Genomic DNA, 20,455 nt, shown 5'->3' on the forward strand with positions numbered 1-20,455 from the left:
ATTCCTTCAGGTTGCTGAACGTCAGGAAAAGGCCACAGAATGTCCCGTTAATGGACACTCCCGGGTAGGCGTCTCCTGTGCTTTCAGAGCAGCCTCAGGTCTTGGAGGCATCAGTTAAGATGAACATGTGGCAGAGAGATTTTGATCCTCATGCAGACTCTATAGCACCATTATTTGTTTTTGTCTCATAATGTTGCTGTTATTTGCATACATGCGTGTTTCCTGTGAGCTTGTGTATCTGTGTCTGGCTGATTAGTCAGCAGAAACCAGGCCTATTGACTCGGTCTGCATGATTTATATATTCTGTTGTTGTCTGGATTTTTAACGGCGAAGAGGAGGTTTTTTTTAGGATGCCAGATCAGGGGGACAGCCACATAATCTGCCTTTTCATACCTGGAGATACAGTTTCACATCCACTCAAACTAAAATAGAAAGCTTTTTGATGCTCTTTTGTGTTTGGTCTAGACTTGAGTGCTGAAATGAAATACTGAGTGTTTGAAAGTGGGGCAGCTGATCTAAAAATGGACAGCTGGTGTTAAAATACAGTAAAGCTCACTGTTACTGAAGTTAAATTATGGGCCATGTTTAGCAGCTGATATTCAAACTTTCTTTCTTGATGTAAGGATTTGTGTGTGTCAGTTCCTGATGAGTGAACATCCGCTAATGAGACAATGATTATGATGGTGATGAGGATGACTGTTACAGTTATTTCTAGCACTATGAGTCTTTAAGGAGCTAAAATGAAAGATACACCTCGCTAATTTGGAGCTTCACATGGCTGTCAGTGCACTGGGTGCTCACCTGACTGATATACATCGAGTAGTCCATTGACATTGTGAGCTCACTGGAAAAAAATGCTACTATCAGTGCTAACATAAGCTTGTGAATATGTTCACAATAACAATGCTATCATGCTGATGTTAAGCAGGTGTAATTATTGCCATGTTCACTATTTTTGTTAGCATGTTAGCATGCATGTATTTGCTAACTAGCGCCACACTCAAAGAACAGCTGGAGCTGATGGGAATTTGTCCAATACTTCTGTTTATTTGACTCTAAACCAAATTCACAATTTGATCTGATTAAGGCACTTAATGAAACTTCACAGGTCACCCAAGATCACCACAGTATTACAATTCATCCTGAGGGGGCCTTAACGTGTGAACCACATCATAATAATCCACCAAGTAGTTAGATATTTAAGTCTGGGCCAAAGCGTTGGACTGACTGAAACTGCCCTCCCTAGAGCCGTGATGTTAGCATGAGCTCAAAGATGACTTGAACTTTTTGAACGTCACATAAAAATGAGGCCTCAGGTGATGCATTTCAGGAGAGTTTTCTCTGATGCAGCAATGCTGGCTCTAACTGAAGTTATTTTGTTGTAGAAAAATGATGCAGTAGAAGATTCTTTAAAAGTTTTTTTTTTTTTTTTTAATTGACCATTTTTCTTTTAAATCACCTCAGTTTAGGAGTTCAGACACAAATTCTTCTACTTGGTTATAAGCGATGTTGAGGAGCTTCACCAGGAAGTTAGAAAGCTAACTACGACCCGTCCCCTCATCACATGCACCGACACAACAAGCCATCGAGGTTCAGACCTGGTTCTTATCTGCTTGAGCTGAGATCAAGTATCTATACTTGAATAAAAATCGAGACCAGTCACTTTGAAGCATGTTTATATTGCAAATTGTGCATCGTCTTGGATGAGCTTGGAAAAGGAAAAAAAAAGATTTAATCATCCTAAAATAAGATATTATGACTCTTGCACATATGATCAAGGTAGCGTTGATGTTCATAAATGTGTTGATGTCTCCAATAGCAGGTTTGACAGGTCTCCAACTCTCTGACCTCCTGTTGTGATATGTTCCATTTGCAGATGACTCACGCCCTGCAGGGGATGCTGCAGGAGACCGTACTGTAGTTTCAGGCCTTTGTTGCTGCTGGACTATAAAATTTACTTTTGCAGAGATTTGCCCTCATTTGTCCTCTATGCATAAACTACAGTCTGCCAAAGATCCTTCAGCCCAGCAGCTGCCTGACTGAACTCTGCTGGCAGTGAGCCTCACACACACACACACACACACACACACACACACACACACACACACACACACACACACACACACACACACACACACACACCACTCCTAAGTCACACTGCTGCTTTGGAAAGAAGGATATCCCCTCTCACGCACATATTTCATTCTCTGAAGTATTTGGCTTTAAGGTAGTACATGTGGGATACAGTATTTATCATGTCTCCTGTCTCATCTCACTCCTGTCTTATTGCTAACAGCATGAATAATGCAAGATTTTGATTTTGGAAGAGAACACCTTTGAAGGTGAAACTTCGATAACTTGACACCGGTTCAATAACAAGTGTGAAGGTGAACCTATGTTTATATGCGTTCAGAATGGGAGCGGGCGTCTGTGTGGTCAGGTCAACCTTCGGCTGGTTTGGAAGTCATTCTGCTGTATGTTTGGCTGGTGCAAGTGCAGAATGTTGAGCAGGGGGTGATTTATTTTCCTACAGATACACAGCATTCACAAGCACTCACCAGCTCCATTATTCATTCTGAACTTCCCTTTAAACACACTTATTTTAGCATGTAATATGGTTGAAAATGGACAGGGCCTGATTTAGTTTGCTCACTGACTGGAATGGCTTCTGCTGTGTAGTTCCTTGTTGCCCTGGTGACCTTGATGCCCTCTGTTCATCAATAGGCTCAGTGGCTCATTCAGGGACAGGCATGACAAACCCCTGGGGCAGCGGTGTTAATGTAGGCTACATACTGTAATGCCACTGTTAGGCAGATGTGTTGGCAGGGTCATGCTTGGTCCTCTCCCCCTCCCCCTGATGGACTGATGATCTACAACATGGCCAAAACTGAATAAGCATTTCAGAAAGAAAACGTGAGCCATTACTGTAACCACTGATGCTGGTTGGCATTATTTTTGGATGACTTTACAATCATATGAATATGACCTTAATGTACTGACTTGAATGGGAACTGCACTGGCCTTAATGCTAAATATATGATGGAAATGTAATGGATGTCAAAAAGTCATCATCACTCATCATCAGTTATCAATAAAAAAGTGACAAAACCACTTGTGCTACATTCCTTTGGTATCATTAAAACTACAGGAGCATCATTAAAACTACATGAGCAAATGCAAAATAAATGTCTTTAGAGCTGCTATAACCATTTTGTATATTTTGGATAGCATGACTACTTGTATGCAAAGGTCACTCACAGTGATGGTCTCCCAGAATATTTCACCCAGCTGCGTAGTTTCCTCCAGTGTTACAGAGCCTTTTAGTGTCTTTCAGCTTGTCGCTTTGGTTTTGGGGCCTGCATCTGTATTGTTTTCACTCACGACCACAGAGTTGTTTCCAGCAGCAGCAGGCAGCTGTTTCCAGTTGAAAAAGCTCCAGAGGCCCACCGTGCACACCAAACCACAGAGTTACTGACTATCTGGTCAACGCAGTGGTGCATGTGGCCAAGAGCCAGACAGTTTCGTTGGTGGAGAGCAAAACAGAGTTTACGTTCGTCAGGTGAACAGACACACAACTCCAATACAGTGTTAATGTTGCTCTGGCAACTGATTCTGGCAGCTGATTGCTAACAAGTTAACCACATCCTCTTTCTAATGAGATAATGTGTCAGTGATGTGTTTACATTGTTTCTCCATCATCTGCAAGTATAGAAATCAGTTATCGCACATTGAAAAAGCCTACAAATATATCTCAGAAATATACTATATATATAAAACATATATACAGATTTGTATTTTATTCATTTTATAATGTCTCATTTATTCTTAACAACAAACTAACTGTGGGTGTAAAGATGTGCTGTATGTAGTGGTAAAACAGAGAATTATGAAAATCTAATGAAAAAGTAGTGACTCTATCCACCTTCACATGATGCATTTCACCCCCCAGTAAACTGCAGCATCCTGCAATCTGTGACTGACAGGCATATTTCATTGCTTAGGTACTGTTGCCACGGTAACTGCTCACCCACCCCCCCAACCTTGAGATGTGATGTTATTTTAGGCCTCCAACACAAACGTGCCATTTGCAAAAATAAATGAAGAAAACCAGCAACCTGCCTTATGCTGTGTACAGTGGGAACAGAGACACAGCAGCAGGATGCAGGAGGAGCCACACTGACATAATGAAATGACCAATGAGCCCACAATGGACACCATTTAACTTAATTTGACCTTCTATTGTATCAGTCTTTTCTTATTTTCCACCTCTCTTGGACTATTGGTCAGACAAAAACAGATGTCACCCTGGGCACTGGGAGACCAAACAATTAACTGATTAATTAAGAAGATGAAATGCTGTACAGAAGGAGGCTACAAATACTTAAGTACAGTACTTGAATAAATGTACTTAGTTACTTTCATCTCCTGAGTCATTTATCATCATTATTATTAGATGATTACTCTGTTCACTGCATAAAATATTGTATTATTTTATCTTATGGGCATCACATGAAAAAAATGCAAAAATGCTTGTAAACAAACCTCAGTTTGCACCGTTAGAAACTGCAATGTGTAGAGCATTCTGCTGGATGGTTGACTTTATTTTACAGCTAATAGACTGAGCAATTAGTGAGGGATGTGCAGCTGTGAGATCCACAAGTGTGGAAAGGGATCCAGCTAATTAGGCCGAGGGAGGAGTCACTTCCTTTGTGCGCTGCAGTGGTCATGCTTAAGAAAGCTGCATAGAAAATTGTGCGCTTTTAACAATGGGGTCCAGGCATTTTCTCATGTTTGGCTTTGTGCTTATGTGTGTCAGGCTTAGCGATCCTCGATCCCTTGGTATGAAAGTGCCAATCTACTGGGGGGTCGAGGCGCGAAATCCTGTAGAGGTGGAGGCCGAGCCGGCAGCAGGACCTGAGAGAGAGCACTCCAGGGAGCCTGCTCGACAAGCTGGCAGGCTCCAGGCAAAGCACATCCAGCCAGCAGCTGAACCACTCTCCTGGAAGTTTCCAGAAGATCCAGTGGATCCACCGAGTAAGCCTCCTGTCAAGTTTGAACGGCGGCAGCCAGGGACAACCAACCGTGTGGCTGTGAGGTGTGGGGAAAATAGGGTCCAGGTGGAAGTGAGCCAGGACCTGTTTGGCCTCGGGAAGCTGATAAAGCCAGAGGAAATCGCGCTCGGTGGTTGTTCAGCCACTGAGATTGACAGCTTGTCTCATGTGCTGGTGTTTGAATGTGAGCTGCACAGCTGTGGCAGTACACTCGTGGTATGAGGTTTTTTATTGCTACGTATAATTCACTGATATACTTTTAGACAAGTAATGTCAAATTTTAAACAATAGCTCTCTCTTCCTTAGATGACAGAGCATGCGTTCATCTATGCCTTCACACTGCTCTACAACCCCAAAGAGTCTGGCAGGAGGCCCATCATAAGGAGCCAGAGTGCTGTCATCGGAGTGGAGTGCCACTACCCAAGGTGACTGAAATCTGGATCAGCCTCCACAGACACTCTTTAGTTTACTGTGGGACAGTGAGGAAAGCAGCTTGATTTGTAATAGTAAATCACAATAAAAGTATTAAAATCTCAACAGACTGGTTCTACCTCAATGTAGGCCCTAACCCTGAGGAGGAGAAGACTGAGCTTCCTAATCTGGTCACAGAATCTGAGTCACCAAAACTGGTTTAGCACTTGAATCATGTACAGCTGAATCGAGCATTAGATGACTGTTGTGCATTATCAATAATTATAGTTACATTTTGTTTACTTTGCAACATGAAGCAACCATGGGAAGGGTTGCTACTACAAATAGCACCGTGCATTGGTCATTAGAGGCTGAAATAGCATTTACTAGATCACAAAAATATTCTTGGTGTTAAGGTCACTGAGCCCTTCAAGGTGCACGATCTCCACCAGCATCTGAAATTTGGAGGAGAAAACTCATGCAGCACACACACTCTTTCCCAAATCCACATGACATACTAATTCTGAGAAGATGGTATGTTCACACCAGGAATTTGACAAAAAGTATATTCATGCCATAGGTTATGCATACTAAATACAGCTGATTTTTAAGTATGCTATTGACACACTCTATTCTCCCACAATGCAATGTGCAAAGCAAATGGGAGGAGGAGCTGCTCACAGCTGGAAAATAAACAGATTTGTGGGTGGTGGTGAAACAGCTCCAGAGAGATCTGGGAAACAAAACATTTAGCTGCCTGTTAAGTTTAATTGGCAGTGACACTACAACCGTTATGTCCTTTATAAGATGGTAAAGTATGTTTAGTTTTTTTTTTTTTTTTACACTAGTGATTGGGCAACATAGCTGCATAAGGAAGAATAACTGTCCCATGTACAGCTGATGTGTTTGTCCTTCCCTGTCTTTGACTCAAGTGTGCAGAAAGTCATGCTGTTCTGCAGAGATGCTGCTGTAGTAACTGTACTCGCTTCCTTTTCAGGCAGCACAGAGTGAGCAGCGGTCTTCTGTATCCTGCCTGGATGTCCTACAGAGACACTGAGGTGGCTGAGGAGCAGCTGCACTTCTCTCTGCAGCTCATGACCGGTGGGTTATAGCAACACACCACAGAATATATCTGGAAAATGTGCTTTTGCAAAACATGAATTTAGTTTATTTTGCTTTAGATGACTGGAAGTTTGAAAGAAACTCCAGCAAGTACGGCATCAGAGACCTCATCAACATGCAGGCGTCACTCGCGCAGTCCAGTCATACACCTGTCAGAGTGCTGGTGGACAGCTGTGTGGCTACCATGAGGCCAGACTCCACTTCCGAACCAAGTCACGCTTTCATAAAGAACCATGGGTGGGTTTTGGAGACAGACATGTATTAAGACGAGTCCGGTTTCTTGGGATGTTAATGGTTGACACTTTGACTCACAGGTGTCTGGGTGATGGACACCGGTCCAGGTCCAGGTCCAGGTTCATGCCTCAGTCTCAGCCTGATAAGCTTCAGTTTCAGGTGGAGGCCCTCAGCTTACGTCTGCTGAAGACGGTACGTTAAAAAAATCTGACACAAAAGGTTCACTTCTCTGGTTCTAATATGATATGATCCTCATTTAGTATATTTTTGATTTCAACAGATTTATATCACGTGCCAGTTGAAGGCCATCCCAGCTTCATCTGCAGTGACCATTGAGCACAAGGCCTGCTCGTTCCACAAGCGGTATGAGGGCGTTCTCCACCAGCTTCGACCTCTTCACTGATTTTCAACCTGTCTTCTGTGACACTAAGCTCTTCTTCAGTAGGTGGAGGGCAGTTGGTGGCGAGGACCGTTTTTGTGCCTGTTGTGAGTCTAGTTGTGGAATGAGGAAGGTTCGAGACCTGGATAGAGATACAGGTACTGTATGTCAGCAGTAAATCTGCTTGTTCTTCATCACTGGAACCAACTGATTCTGTGTGTTCTTTAGGGGAGCAGTGGCAAGCTGAAGTGACCCTGGGCCCCATTGTTGTTTACCAATAGTTTCATTTATTTGTTTAAAAATAAAAGTGTTTTTTTAAAAAGAGTGGTGCTCTGGTGGGTAAAATGGTATGTTGAAGCAAAATAACATCCATGGGATTTTTTATTTTTTTCTTTTATGCACACATAACCAGAAGCAAATGTGTGACAGTTTTTCTTTAGTAATCAAGGGACTGATGGTGAAATGAAGTTGCAAGAGCTGCTTTTCTCAGAAACACTGGTGTTGTGAGCCAGCACAGGTGCTAATGTTGATGGTCCAAGGTTAGAAATGTTGAAATGGGTTCCTGGCCCACACTGTGGAGAAACTCTGCAGGAAGTAAGGGACATTTAAACAAATGTTTTTTGTGTTAAATGTGTTGGAACATACTAGTTCTGCCTTTTCAAATATCACAACGATGTCAGACTCTTGCATGTTTGTGCGTGGGTGGCAAATATGGTGTTAGTATAAGTGAAATGTCAAAATATGTGAAAGGGGAAATGATGAAATGAGAACCTGGTGAAACAGCCGCCTGGGTTACACTTCCTTTCAGACTAGTTTGATGCATGTTAGTTAAATTGATGTGTAACTCTCCATCTTCAACTAAAAGTTGTGCCTTTTGTTAAAAACAAAAAAACAAACCCAATTCACTGTGGTGCATCAGCACATTGCCACTGACATGGCAGTGGGCCAGTCATTACAAACTCATGCCAAACAGGTTCGTCATCACTGTTCATTTCATGTGTAATTTCAGAGAAGATCCTAACGTTTCCTGAGATGCCAAATGATGCCATTATGTGCATAAAATGGTGTGAAAGCAGACTGTAAAATATGTCCATTTGATGGAACGGTGCACCAACAAACATGGAGTCTTGGGTTTCACTCGCATATCTTCAGTGAACAAGATGGTGTAAAATATGTGATACTGTTAGTGTACAATAAGATGATCTCTCCAACCTTGAATGATTTTTTTAGACAAGCTTATGAGCAGAATGTCTTAATTAACCCCTGATTAGCTGTACTTAAAAGTTCCCTGTGGAGTTCTTCTCCTCTAGGTGCCACACACATTGGTGGCCACACATGCACACATGGGTGGCATGATGAAGTGCCCAGTAACCGTGGTGGGCTTTGGAACAATTTATTACAATTTCCATACACATATTTGAATTACTGAAAAATTATAGCAGCTGTAAAACGTTTAGTACATCACAAACCAACCTAAATCATTGTCTTTGTATTATGAGAATTTGATCTATTTGGAGCAGTAATAATTGGAAAGTCTAGAGTAGCCATATAATGCAGTTATTTTATTCCTCGACCAGTGGAAAGTATGTGTCCCTAAACTCATACTACATTCAAAACACAGCACATGTAGAATCTTTTTCCAGTAACGTTGGCTTAGCTAATGTTAGCATTAAGGTGGATCCTGCTCTATTGATTTTCACACCTTGCCTCTGTCAAAATGCTAATGTTAATTACTAACATAACAGACTGAACATGATGTTATAGCTGCCATTCCTTGAACATCATCAATTAACTGTAAATGTTGGAGCCTGTTTGCTTTCATGCTTTTGTATAACTATAGAATAGAAAAGGGAGTGATGCACCTCATGTCTGGGTGAGGTCCACTAGCGACTGGCTTCAGACCTGAATGGAAATCCCTCTCCCTGCTGAGGACGGCACTAAGATCCAGCCGGAATCGATGATAACAATGGTGGGTTTTGTTCTAAGTGGGCCAAGCTGTGATTGTAGTTTCTCCTGTATTTATCCTTCTCAGTCCTTCCTGGAACATTCCCAGCTCTCTGCCTGCTGATGATTTGTAGTTTAGACGTTCAGACCTTATCAAATCATTTCATGATATCTGGAAAATCTCATTCATACTGAAGCCCGTGTTGTTGATGACGCTTGTCACAACAACATATTTTAACTCTGTGTTTTGTTTGAGTTTTTCCTGGAAACCCTGAACTGTAAATCATCCGGCGGCTGTTTTGTTTGGTGCTGGTTTTGCTCAGGATATCTCTTTAGCCTCAGTGATAATACCGCATAGCTTTGCTGTTATTTGACTCTGTTTTTGGAACTGCGACTCCTTCCAGTGACCTCACTATTACATTGCCCATCAGCATTTTCCTCCCAGTGGTTTACTGAGTGCTGTAGTTTTCCAGTTGTAATGAATATGATGATTTTAAACATGGACAACGGGTCAGATTTTCATTTTTAGATAATGTAAACATGCATCTGCAGAGTGTTTGTATGTGTGCTGTCTCTTTCATCTCACCCTCAGGTCCTCGTACCTCCTCCTCCTTGCTGGAGAGGCTTGCTCACAGCAGCACATGGACCTACTCTCTTAGTCCTGGTGTCTGGACCTTTTACATGCATGTGCAGTTTCACAGAAAAACCTTCAGATTGACACTGTGTATGTCCCTGCTGTTGCATCTTATCCCCACAGAGGCACAGAATGTCTTTACCATTCAATTGCACTACCATGAATATTAAAAATCACTCTTGGAATGGCATTTGCCTTTGATCAACCAGCTACCTTTTAGAATTTCGGTCTAATTAATTGGGCTGAAATCTCTACAGAAAGAGGTTTGAATTCATGGTTAATTTCCTTATCTCAGTGAGTGCCAGAATATGGAAGCACACACACACACAGGTGTAGTTTGGAGTCATTTGCATGGCTTCTTGCTTTTATACTTGAACAGAGTTTTGGTATAACGTTAGCATGTCCATTTCAAACCCACCTTCCAGCAGCATCTTGGATCAGATATTTGGCTTGTTTGGCGTGCAGGGCTGCACAAAGTGTTGTTAAGTTTTCTAAGATATGTATGTTTGTACCTCTGCAACCTTCTTCTGTGACCTGTCTGCTTGTGTCTGCTTACAGATGTTGCTGTGTATTTTCACAGAAGAATAATCTCATCTTTGGGTCTCATAGGCTTGCTAAAACAGTGCTGCAAGTCAGGATAGTGAGAAAAAAAATGAAACTGACCGGTATAATGACCAAGATGGATGACATAATGTGGGAAAGCACAGGTCATTTTACAAAAACATGAGACAAAGTTTTATCTGAGGCACAATGTGCAATAAAGAACACAGTGCAGTTCCTGTTTTATCTGTTGTATCTGCTTCTGCGACATGGAGAAATATGTGTTTATCTCTACATGCATTGAAAAAGACCTGAGTATCAGCCCATCCTTTTCCTGATCCTGATCTCAACATGAATACATGTGCACTACAGACAGAAAGGGCAGACAGAAAAGGGGGGAAATTATGAATATGAACATTGTCATCTCATAATCCTTCAGTGACAGTTTTAGTAGTGACAACTCATTAGACAGACAGATTAGAGAGACTGGAAATGGGGGAAATTGCTAGCCCGGCTACTTATGCCTACCAGCACCTTTAAAGCTCAATATGTAGAATGCAAACCTGAGTTATTTTGTGTCGCTATTTCTTGGCAAACAGGCACCGTGACCGTGGGCGACCTCTAAAACCTGTGATCACCAGCCTGATGACAGCCTGCTATCACCATACATGCTGCACAGAAGCACTAAGCAGATGGATAAACTGTTGTTATGCATCGACACCGACGGGGGCAGGTTCTCTGTCTCAGGAACCCAGGGAGGGAATTTCTTCAAATTTGGCACGAAGGTTCATCTTGACCAAAGGATGAACCGATTAGAATTTGGTAATCAACAGCCACTGTGACCTCAAAAAACACATTTTTGGCCATAACTCAAGAATTCACACACTTATTGTGACAACACTTGATCCATATTTGAATGCTGATATTGAGCTTCAGGTGATGTGATGAAGCTCAGTCCTCTGTAAGTCTGTTAGTCTCTCAGTGATTCCATTTCACCAAAAAATCCACTGAATACTTTATGTTCACTTCCTTCAAAGTCTTCACTACATACTATATATTGTATGAGTCTGGACAGACATGGCTTCAAACTGCAGCTTGACCTGGTTGGTGGAGGCAAACAACCACGAGGCAGTAATCCTAGTTTGTCAAAAAGTAGTTCCGGCACATAACATAAAACCACATATTTACAATTTGTAATTTCTGTTTGTGTACAGATTAAAAAGCATCATACAACTTGTTAATTACTGAGCTGTGGAGGTGTTGGTTGGTGCTAGGTGCTTGACTAAGTACGTCCACCAATGATAATGATCTCCCAAAGTGTTTAACTACTCCTTTGAAAAGAAGTAGCTTTTAGGAGACTGGTTTTCTCAGCTTACTACAGAAAAACATGGATGCAGTTGTTGTCCCAGCTCACAAAGTATGATTATGAAACTTGAATTTGAGTTGATTGTTTTTTTTTGTGTCTCACTTATCAGGAACATGGAATCCAAATTTTGACCATGGGAAGCCTCGACGGAGCTGAGGCTGGATAAGCAGCAAATATTATGCAGCTGTTTTATGTCCTGTGTGAGCAAAGCATTACTCCCTGCCAACTCAGGCATTTGCTATATCACATTAATCTCGTCTAGGGTCATGATACAGTCAAGTCAGTTCTATTTATAGAGAACCAAATCATAACAGATGTTATCTCATGGACTTTTTCATATAGACCAGATTTCAACTGTACTCGTCATATTATTATTAACCGACACCCAAGAAGTCCCACTATGGGCAAGAACTTGTTGACAGTGGCAGCGAAAACTCCTAATAGGCAGAAACCTTGAGCAGAAGCAGGCTCTGGGAGAGAGAGAGAGAGGGAGAGAGAGAACAAAAAGTAGTATAATGCAAGTTCCACATACAGATGTAAAGTAAAAGTAATGGTAATGGCAGTGATTGTCACTATTATTATTATTAATGTTATTAACATGCATGAATGCATGTTAATAACATTAACGTGAGGAGCTCAGTGCATCATGGGAAATCTCTGAGCAATCTAGGCCTATGGCATCATAACTAAGGGATGATTCAGGGCTCACCTGAACCTGTGACAGTTTCAAGCTTTAGCAAAGAGCAAAGTTTTCAGTCTAATCTGAAATGTGGAGTGGGTGTCTCCCTCCCGAACCCACAGCTGGCTCCACAGCGGAGGAGCTCGATAGCTGAAGGCTGCGGTTCGAGTTCTACATTTGGAGACTGGTTGGTGGTGACTGTGGGTTTCTGCTGGGGGCTGTGCTTTAGTCAGCCAACCATACCAGCTAACAGCAGGTACATGTGGTTGGCCCACACCAGCTAGTGGGGGCGGGCTAAGTAGAGCGCGTAAAGATTGAGTTTCCATGGTGCAAAACCATGCTTCCAATTCACTAAGCCTCCATCACAGCAAATATGCTGGATTTATTATATGTACACCAAGCGCATTACCAGTAACACAGAAACGCTGGTAACCAGAAATGAGACATTATGTTGACCACAGCAGGCCAGCACATGCTGACAGAAATGTATCCCATCATGCACTGGGTGGGAGTCAGGTAGACAGGTTCGCCAGATCAACGGTAAATCACATCACTATCAAACACACTGACACCTATGGACAGCCGGACATGCAGGAGGAATCCTGCAAAAACACGCAAGTGGAGATGGAACCGCCTTGCAGAAAGCACTGGGAACCAAACCCACCACCTTCTGCCGGTGCTGTGAAGCAACCAGGCTAATCAGTGACACACATAACTGCCAGTTATACTGTTTGCAGTGTTCTGGATGGGATTCTGCTATCTAAAACAAACACCTTGACTCTGATGTCACCGCGACGTCTGATGTAGATGTGACATGAGCAGCAGCCTGCTGTTTCATAAAACAAGCCCTCATGATGTGATCGGTAACCGATTTATTGGAGGTTGATGGTATCGTTATAGCACCAGGCAATCAAAAGACATCTGGTGTTATTTGTACAGTACAATCATTTTCTCTGTTCCTCTGCTGTACTCAGAGTGCAGTGTTGGATTTGGTTAGGTGTTGCTGAAATGACGTACAGTGAAACTACTGAGAGTGTATTTCAAGGGACATAAAAGACAGAGTGTACCGTGTGCTGTATAGAGCTGTTTTATCTCAAATTCCTTTTAGTGAGGAATGGCATGAGCATCAACGTCAAGGTTATTTTCTGACAAATCCTCTGCCTGCACGCTACAATGTAGGTGAATGCAAGTTTGCGAGCTCAAAGCATCAAAAAGTGACATTTGAAAAAGTCAGATGGAATATCTGGGACATTGCCTCTGGGAAGAAACATAATTGTGTTTTTCAAATGTCATCTTTTGATGCTTTAAGCATCACAAACAAAATGTCATTGACCTCCATTGTAGTGGGGCAGCAGTATAAATATCAGCAGTGGGTGTATTAAAATCTGGGCATATAAAGACAAAACTGTCTGCGATAAGAGGTTAGTTAGAAAATGTTCCTTTAATGAAAAACTACTGCTAACTTTCATGTCCTGAAAATCACTGAGCGTTTAATTCTACCTACAACGCTCCCTGTCAGTGAAGCAACAGAGCCAGAACTGTGATCACCCCACAGATCCATGTGAGTACACGTGTGTGTGCTTATGTGTATTGTAGGTTAATATATATTCTGATGGTGTGTCAAGTTCCCATATTAAAATGTGCCGTGTGTATAAGACATATATGTCAGCCTGGAATATTGATTGGCTTGGAAGCTCGCCACTGTTTCCCATCTGTCAAGTCATTATAAGCTATGTAAACGAATGGTGCCTCTGTTAGCCGTATGTTCTCATTAGTGCATTGATCTGCTGAGATTAAGACTGTTGGGCAAACAACGTAACATCCATGATTTCCTGAGGCAGGAACTGTCCATGTTTCCATTAGCTCCGATGTCAGGCGGTATCATGGCAGATGTACGTCATTTTGTATTCGCTATGAAGTATTTACAATACTCAGGGGTAAGAAGAACTCTGCCAGCTCCATTAACTGTGGCATTATAATCAGGGATAGCAAGAGGTAAAGCCACCTACACTCATCCTTCATGTGGTTTTTATTTACAGACTTTAGTTTATGACCATTGTTGGCTCATATAAATGTGTGTCCCAGAAATCTTACTGAAAAATCACATCAGTCTCTGCTTGTCAGACTAAAATAAATATATATTTTGTTTTGTTTTGAAGTTTAAAGTTAATTCTTGACATTGAACTTATATTTGGGTTGCTCTCCTGAAGCTCAGTTTACCTCCCCTCACATCTACCACTACAAGTCTGATGCATATTTTCAAGGCTTAATGTTGCCTACATCACGCTGGCTATGGGAATACACATCACTAAAACGCAATAAAAGCTGACCTGATAAGGGCCTTATCCTGCTAAGCATGCTAGCTTTGGCATTGTGGTTAGTTTGGCATGTTAACACACTGCGGTGAGTGCAGCCTCACACAGATGCTAGCATGGCTGTAGACTCTGGTTTTCTCATTTTTAGGGCCCCTGTCTTGAAGAGGATCCCTGTTTCAAAATCCTGTTTTAGACCTTGTGTTATTTCAGGTGTGTGTTAATCAAATCATCCACACAGTAAAACTGGGGCCTTTTAATATTCCAGCACAGAAAAACTCAACATTGCTCAGAGAGTGTAAGAAACGGGGTCAGCGGAGGCCCAGCAACTTCCAGTTTTTTTGAAGTTTTAGATCTTATGTAATCCAGTATCTGATTCACAGTTCCTCTTATGTTAAAGTATATAACTGTTTAAGTGTTAAAGTGCATGAATTTGCTGGTTTTTAAGTTTTCATTCATGTCTTTATTTTTGGGAGGAGGTCTTTGCCAGACATGGACAAGCACACGGTAGTTACTGTGGACAAACAAATCAACTTGATTGTTCATTAAAACAGCAGCCTGGAAGGCATGACTGATGTTAAGCCTGCTGGTAACTGACAGGAACAACTGCCGTAGGTGATGATGATGAGGCAACACTTACAGCTGCCTTGCTGTCATGGCAACCATCACAACACGGTAAGACCGACAGATTTACAGGCTCGTAATTCTGTTAGGATTTCTATGCAGGAGAGTCTCTGGATGTTTCATGTGTGGGTTGGGCTGCGTGGGATACATTTAAAAATATTACTGCTTGTATTTTTGGAGAGTTGGCAGCTGAAACCAGAACATATGCAGAACATCTCAGAGATGAATCAGGACACTGTGTGTTGTGCTGAAAAATGGGATGTCTTGTCACCCAGTAAAACACTCCACACACACAGTCAGGTGCAGGCCATGTGTACTGTCCTGGAGCTGAGAACATAATCACCTGGCGAGTGTTCATTCATGTGCTTGATATGGACGACAAAACCACCAGAGAGGCTATTTACAATGGCAAGAACTGCTGACCTAAGAGAAACAACAGTGTACCCTTACTTTGAGACATGAAGGCCAGTCAGTCTGGTAGGCTGCAGTCACAAAAGCCTGTGGGGACCTGCAGTTTGCCCTCCTTTTTCCTTCCCTGTCTTGTGTTTCCCCTCTCCCCCTGTCCTCCTCTGTCTCTCCAATGTCCGCCTGGTGTGAGTCTGTTTCCCTGCAGGCCGTGGCTGACAGGTTGGGCTCCGTCTCCTCCTCTCCTGAGCGCAGCTGCACGCAATCAGGACTCACCTGCCGCCACAGTTTAGAAGCACCGGCTCTCCACTCAGTATTCGTCAAATCGTCCAGTCATCCACGTGGTGCCTTGCCCTCGCTTGTCTCCGTCCATGCCCTGTCTATTTGCGTCTTTGGAAAGGTTTAGGTCTACACTCGTCTGGCCTACTTCCCCTCAAGTCCTCCTCAAGCTTGGAAGCTCATTGCCTCAATCAGTTTGCTCCTGTTCCCAGTCACATTTAAAGACTTTAAACCTTTCTGATCTTATGTCTCTGTTTAAGTGCCATCTTGGATGAAACTGGCTCTCATGAGGACCGCCAAAGAAAAGGAAGACCAAGATTTACCTCTGCTGCTGATGAACTACCTGTGATAAGTGCATTACAGTTACCAGCTTCAGAAACCACCAATCAGCAGCACCTCAGATTAGAGGCCACATGCTTCACAGAGTTCAAGTAGCAGACACATCCCAACATGAACTGTGAATAAAAAAAAATTAATAAAAATAAAGAAAAGCCACTGAATGAGAAGGTGTGTCCGAACATTTGACTGGTACTGTACTGTACAACTAAGATATATCTCCATGAATGGCCTACCTGCAAGCCAAAATATAGGAAGAAAAAACATAAAAAGGTTTGAAATTAGAAGGTTAGGAATTAGAATATTCATTAAATTTAATATTCAATTGAATAACATATTTTTAATACCAACCCTATCACTAGACACAGAGCTGGATTATGTTCAGTTTTTTTTAATTCTCCTCAATATCTACACATCGTGACTATGATCAAAGTTAGAGAGAGATCGTGGTTATGGCAAATATACTGTGGTAAAGGTAAAACCCTTGGTGAATGTTTAGGGAGAATCCTGCTTATGGTTAATGAAGAGGAAACAGTTCATCACTGGTCTGTGATGGGAAGTGAACTCGTCTTAGTGGTATTTCAGGGTGCACAGTCAGGATGTGAGTTATAATGACTGGGGTCGTGGAGCAGGTTTACAAATCAGAGTAGTGGAATACTTTGACTGTTCTGTGCTTGTCTGAATATATGTGGCGGTACTGGGGTTATTTTTGTACCTCAAGCTGTCTGTCATCTGCTATCACTGTACACCCACAGGCAGTGACTCATACAGCAACATTACACACTTTATTCATTTCTTTGTTTATCGTACTCTAGACGTTTGTGAGTGTGCAGAGGGTTGATTTCTGAGTCTGCTGGCCTGCGCTGCACTCTCACTGCTCTGAATCATGCTGTTGTCATATTTTGCCAGCTCTGTCTGTCTTTTCGCCTCACTTGTTTCCTGTCAGACAACAGTTATGACAGATAATAAAGCCTCTGCACCAGTTATAATCCCCGGCTCTTTCTCTTTCTCCATAGGAGTTCAGTTTGAGTTCAGATGAGTGGAGAGCCAAAATGTCTCCCCACACCGCTCATCACATTCTTCTGTTCCTATCTCATGAAACTCTAACAGGTCCTGTGGTTAACTACAAATATCTTGTGGATGCAGCTGGATGTTCCAAAAACTGGTGCAAAATGCACCAGAAAACCCAAGTTGTCATGGCAGAAGGTGTCCAGTCAACCCAGAATACAGCATGTTCTCGCCACCAAAACACACTAATTATCACCAAGTGTAGTGAGGTACCCTCCTGTGTTTCCACTAGTTTGCACGAGTGTTGCATAATATTTCAGCATGCTGCCTCTTGTGCACCAGCCTTGTATGCTTTGCTGCAGGGCAGAGGCCAGATAATATCTTATCTGGCCTCTGCCAGATAGATATCTTACCCACTCTGCACCAGCTGCTTGTAGTATTTTGCTTCTTGTTTCAGCTTCCCCAAAGTTACTTTTAAAGCATGTTTTCAAGTTAAGAGGAAGTAAGAAACGTGATGAGTCAGCACATTCAGCTGAGTCCTGTATGGGATTTGTCACTGTCGACTGGGCAACTAATTGAAGTGTGCTGGCGCTCACCCTGCTGCATTGTGGGGGATTTGAGCTCTCAGGGATGTAATGGAAGTTGAGGGGAAGGTTCATTGATGATGACATAGTGAAGACATTTGGAAGCATGTCCCAATGCTCCCTGTTCAAGAACAAACTCAAAACATCTTCCATCCCCAACCTGGGCTGGATTTTTATTGATGGAATTAGCACTGTGAAAATGTACATTATGCAAAATTATTATCATAAATCATTATGGTATAGTTTATTCCACCCCCATCAATGTTTTTATACCAGGCAAATGTTAGAAACCAGCCTTTATTTGTTCACACAGGCCTGGTTACCATTTCCTGATTTTTGTCCTTCTTGCCCAGTTTCAGACAAATGGGTAATACTTTTTACATGTCTGTGTTGGTTTTGTTCTTAACTAGCTGTACTGAAAAGAAACAACCCTCATACTTGTGTTGGAAATCAAGACTTACACCTTCCAACCTTGCACAACCTTGACTATTAATAATATTTTGTATAGAAGTACAACATATTTAGTTTAGCTTAGTTTACCTGTTGATGACCCACATTGCCTTACAGTACCATCATGGATTTTCATCTGAACACTCAGTAATTACCTAGAAGTTATGGCACATTGATAGAAACCAGTCTTGTTTATGAACGTTGGTCTTTGGCTGAAGATGCTCTTCTCAATCTTTATATGACCAAATGGCTCAAATTCTGATGGGGAAAAAGGTTTGTTGGACCAGTGTGTGTCACATGACCTACAATACTAAATGACCACACAGCTAAATCATCTAACACCTCAGCACTGTTCCTGGGGGCTGGAATTCAACCCATTAACTCAAAGGTATTGTCACAGAATATGCAACAAACCGGTGCTTCAACATGTCATGCAGTCACTGACATGATGTCAGCCAAAGACAGCAGGACTATGACTTGCTGATGATGATAATATCATACGAGTCTAGTTTTGTCGATATGCCAGGACATGAAACAGATGTTAAAGAGAGCTCTGACTCAGTCCAGACTGACTCAGAACATGCAGAGATCACAGGGCGGCTTGAAATTCTGTAAAAAATCACTTTGGATATCATTGAGTGTAAGGTCAGTACACACCTCTGTAGAATATTAATATCTCCACTATCCAATGGGTAGTCTAGACATACAATATCAAAGGATTACTGAGGAAAAGGTCCTAGCAGCAGTGAAATCACCACTTCCTCAGCTCGGACGTCCATCGGCCTCGCTATCAGTTACTGCAACGTCAACCAAAGACGTGATTAGTGGTGGCCTTGTCAAACTTAATGAGCGTGTCTGGACGACATATTCGACTCTCTGAAGCTGTCTCCCCCACTCAGAGAGTCGACTTGGAGGCAGAATCTCTGACACGGCACAATCAGGAGGTCTTATTGGAGGAGTCTATCGTCTTGATTGAGCTCAGGTTTCGCCAATGAGGCACCAGCCAGGACCAGAGCTCCCGGGGGCATTAGCAAAGTGGGAAGGAAATACAATAAAATGTCAAGGCCAATTAAACTATAAATGCATTAGGTCCAGCTTGTCCGTTGCTAGCTTATTTGCAGCAAAAGGATTCTAGGAAAGCTGCTGCCACCCATTTTGCATAATGTGAAAATGCTGTAAGAGTTTGTTGCATGGGTCAACATGCAGGACATAAATTCTGGTGCAGCAGACTCCACCCTGGCCATTACAGCCATTAATTCACCTCTCTGTGGAAGGCCCAAGACATGGAAAAGAAGATGAGTGATGTTTTAATGGAGTGCAGAACTGGCTCGATTCACCAACGTGCTCCATCACTCCCATCAGCCATTAGCCATTACTGTAAGATTTTAAAATTTTAACACCTAAGTAATCATACAGTCACATCATAAATGAGGCAAGAGAAGTAAACATAAATATGTCTTGCTGGCTTCTAGCATTACTCTGAAATGACAACAGATCAATGATTGGCCTGCGTCTATGCTGGCTGGTTGTTGACTCTGTTAGCAGTCACAGTTCAAGGATATGAGAGCAAATGTTTCATAATGTACCCTTTATGCCAATGCTATACAAAAACATGGCTGATCACTGAGCAGGGCAGCTGCACATCTGTATCCTCAGTGACCAGTTATTCATGTCAGACTGCACTATTTTCATCCTACAGCAAAAAACATCTCATTTTAGCTTTTCTGTGTGTTTGTTGGTATGAACAACAACTTTCACATTATACATCGCCATTTGATCCACCTTTTACCGACGTAAATGTGTCGAGCACACTGATATTCATGTTGACAGCTGAGCTGCATTAGCTCACATCTGTTTGAACTATGTAACCTAAAGCAGACGTGCTGAACAACATTTCCAAAGAAAGATGAATCTGTTTCTGTGCTAGTCTTCTGTTACCTTTAGCCATGTACATATTTACAGAAATTTTAAGAGCCTTGATTTTGGAAGCATTGCAGTCTAGTGTTCAAACTGACCAGTTCCTGTCTATTATTGATCATATTTCAAAGTTGTTTGCTCTTGCTAATGTCATTTTGTCCTCCTCTGCCATCAGGCCTC

At 42.2% G+C, this 20,455-nt stretch overlaps 1 protein-coding gene across 1 annotated transcript; it reads left to right on the forward strand.

Moving 5' to 3' along the window:
• Window positions 1–4,841: 4,841 nt before the first annotated feature.
• On the forward strand, window positions 4,842–16,329 carry LOC121609129 (zona pellucida sperm-binding protein 3-like). The gene is made up of 8 exons (XM_041940686.1): window positions 4,842–5,267; window positions 5,358–5,476; window positions 6,460–6,563; window positions 6,644–6,821; window positions 6,899–7,010; window positions 7,099–7,181; window positions 7,264–7,355; window positions 16,241–16,329. The coding sequence occupies exons 1-8, from the start codon at window positions 4,842–4,844 to the stop codon at window positions 16,327–16,329; spliced, it is 1,203 nt and encodes a 400-aa protein (XP_041796620.1).
• Window positions 16,330–20,455: the final 4,126 nt, after the last annotated feature.

Source organism: Chelmon rostratus, chromosome 7, assembly GCF_017976325.1.
Source record: "Chelmon rostratus isolate fCheRos1 chromosome 7, fCheRos1.pri, whole genome shotgun sequence".
NCBI lineage: Eukaryota > Metazoa > Chordata > Actinopteri > Chaetodontiformes > Chaetodontidae > Chelmon > Chelmon rostratus.

Excerpts from the sequence above, each read along its gene's own strand:
- LOC121609129 (XM_041940686.1), top strand. The coding sequence starts at position 4,842 with ATGAAAGTGCCAATCTACTGGGGGGTCGAGGCGCGAAATCCTGTAGAG. Across the intron at positions 7,182-7,263 it reads GCCTGCTCGTTCCACAAGCG|GTGGAGGGCAGTTGGTGGCG; the intron begins GTATGAGGGCGT and ends CTTCTTCAGTAG. Across the intron at positions 7,356-16,240 it reads AGACCTGGATAGAGATACAG|TGCCATCTTGGATGAAACTG; the intron begins GTACTGTATGTC and ends TCTCTGTTTAAG.